Source organism: Charadrius vociferus, unplaced genomic scaffold, assembly GCF_000708025.1.
Source record: "Charadrius vociferus isolate BGI_N301 unplaced genomic scaffold, ASM70802v2 scaffold822, whole genome shotgun sequence".
Taxonomy (NCBI): Eukaryota; Metazoa; Chordata; class Aves; order Charadriiformes; family Charadriidae; genus Charadrius; species Charadrius vociferus.
Genome location: NW_009647481.1, coordinates 21,577 through 24,097, shown reverse-complemented (window position 1 = coordinate 24,097; position 2,521 = coordinate 21,577). Strand labels below are relative to the sequence as shown.

The window sequence follows — 2,521 nt, the reverse complement described above, 5'->3', positions numbered from 1 at the left end:
GGTTGGCACCGGCTGGACCCGCGGAGGGGTTCACAAACATGAACTCGCTGATGTCCGAGACCGGCGAAAAGCAGGAGCGGTAACGCGGAGCTGGGGGTGCCGTGGCAGTCACCTGGACGCCCATCACCGTGTCCCCTTGCTTAGGCTCATAGTGCAAGTGCCCAAAAATGTGGCTGGGAGGGGGCTGAAGCGTGTTCACGCTCTCCACGCAGCAGCCCTGGTTGGCAGGTGCAGAGCCCCGCCGGAGGCACCGCACACCCAGTGCTGCCAGTCCCACCAGTGAAACGGTGGAGATGAGCACTAGGGACACAATCAGATAAAGCGTAATCGAGGGTAAGCCCCCACCATCGGCACCCCGAGCCTCAGAGCCCTGCAAGGCCTCTGGACCCTTCTCCTCCACCAACACCACAAGTGTGACGGCTGTGGACAGTGGTGGCTCCCCAGCGTCCCGGACCACCACCAGCAGTTCATGTGCAGAAACATCTGTCTCCTGCAGGGCCCGCATGATGCGGATCTCCCCGGACCGCAGGGCCACGCTGAAAAGCCCTGGGTCTGTGGCTTCCACGAGGTGATAGGAGAGCCAGGCATTGCGCCCCGAGTCCGCATCTATTGCCACCACCTTGGTGATGAGAGCAGGAGGGGTGGTGGATGGGGAGATTCGGAGCTGGGTAGCCGAGTCCTCCCCGGCCCTGGGGAAATGCACCCGTGGGGCATTGTCATTCTGGTCCACTATAAAAACATGAACCAGCGTCCTGTTCCTCAGGGCTGGGGAGCCACCATCAGAGACCTCCACGTGGAACTGGAGATAGGTGGTTTGCTCATAGTCAAAGGGGAGTTTGGCAGAGACCTGCCCACTTGTGGGATGTATGGAGAGGTAGCGAGTTGGATCCAGGCCTGGATCTGTCCCACCAGCTCGCAGGATGGAGTAGGAGAGGCGGGAATTCTGCTCCGAATCAGGGTCGGCAGCAGTGACTGTAACCAGAATGCTGCCCACGGGGTTGTTTTCTGCCACCAGCACTTCGTAGGACGCTTGCTCAAACTGGGGCACGTTGTCATTGACATCTGCCAGGGTGATTGGCAAGATGGTGTGTCGGGAGAGCGGGGGACTGCCCAGGTCCGAGGCAGAGATGGTGACATTGTAGTAGGCAACATGCTCCCGGTCCAAACGTGTGCTGGTTAGCAGTGAGTACTGGTGTTCGTAGTCCTTACGCAGCTGGAAGGGGAGATCTGGAGACACATGACACTGGACCTTGCCCTGCTCACCAGAGTCCCTGTCTCTGACATGTATTACGGCCACCACTGTGCCAGGGGGTGCATCCTCACTCAGGGAGCTGGAGAAGGAGGTAAGAATGACCTCAGGGGCGTTGTCATTCACATCAGTGATTTCCACCACCACACTGCAGTGCTCCTCCATCGTGGGCGATCCCATGTCCTTTGCTTCCACTTCGATCTCATATACCGTTGCCTCCTCGAAGTCCAGGTTGCCCTGGACACGAATCTCCCCAGTTTGCTCATCGATGGCAAAGATCTGACGTAAGGCAGCTGAGTTGTGGCTACTGAGGGAGTAGCGGATGTCTCCATTGGGCCCTTCATCCACATCAGTAGCATTTAACTTCACCACAAGGGTGCCCAGCGGCGAGTTCTCCACCAAGCGGGCTCCATATGATGGTCTGTCAAAGACAGGGTGGTTGTCATTGGCATCCAGGACCTGAATAGTGATGCGTGTCTTGCTGGACTGGGGGGGAGACCCCCCGTCTTCAGCGGTCAGGACCAAGTGGTGGAAAGCTCTGAGTTCCCGGTCCAGGGCCCTCTCCAGCACCAGCTCAGGGAACTTGCCGCCATCTGTGCGTGCCTTCACATTGAGGTTGAAGTTCTCATTGGCACTCAGGTGATAGGTCTGCAAGGTGTTGGTGCCCACATCGGGGTCCTGAGCAGGCTGGATGGGGAATCGGGCACCCAAGGACGCCAGCTCATAGATGCGCAAGGAAATCTCATCACTGGGGAACTCCGGGGGGTTGTCATTGATATCCAGGATCTCCACCTCGATGCGGTAAAACTCCACTGGGTTCTCGATGGCAAGTTTCAGGTGGAGGAAGCAGCGGGGGTTCTGCCCACAGAGCTGCTCCCGGTCTATCCGTTCACTGACCATTATAACGCCGGTGTTCACATTGACTGAAAAGTACTGAGAATCCGAATCGGACAGTACCTGCAGATTAGCTGCCGCCAGTTTCGCCACATCGGTGCCCAGGTCCTTCGCGATATTGCCCACGAAGGCGCCCCGGGTGAGCTCCTCCGGGATGCTGTACCGGATCTGAGCAGAGGAGCTGTGCAAGAACAAACAGAAAGAGAAGACAGGCGGCAGTCCCAGGGACCGGCCCACCTTCCCTGTCCTCGGCATCCTTGCCGAGTGGCCGGCCGGGGAGCGATGCCCTCCGAGCTCCGGGGCCGCGCTCAGCGTTCGCCGCTCCCATTCATTGTTTGGGGCGGACGCGGTTCGACGGGGGCGGGGAGGCGGGAGGGG

The 2,521-nt window shown here is 59.2% G+C and overlaps 1 protein-coding gene across 1 annotated transcript in view; it reads right to left on the bottom strand.

The window, feature by feature from the left end:
- The window catches only part of LOC104282627, a gene marked incomplete at its 5' end in the record, with an annotated part of 38,873 nt that overhangs the window by 26,369 nt on the left and 9,983 nt on the right, over positions 1-2,521 (bottom strand). The window contains 1 exon segment of the mRNA XM_009880742.1: positions 10-2,464. Coding sequence (XP_009879044.1) covers positions 10-2,464 — 2,455 coding nt within the window.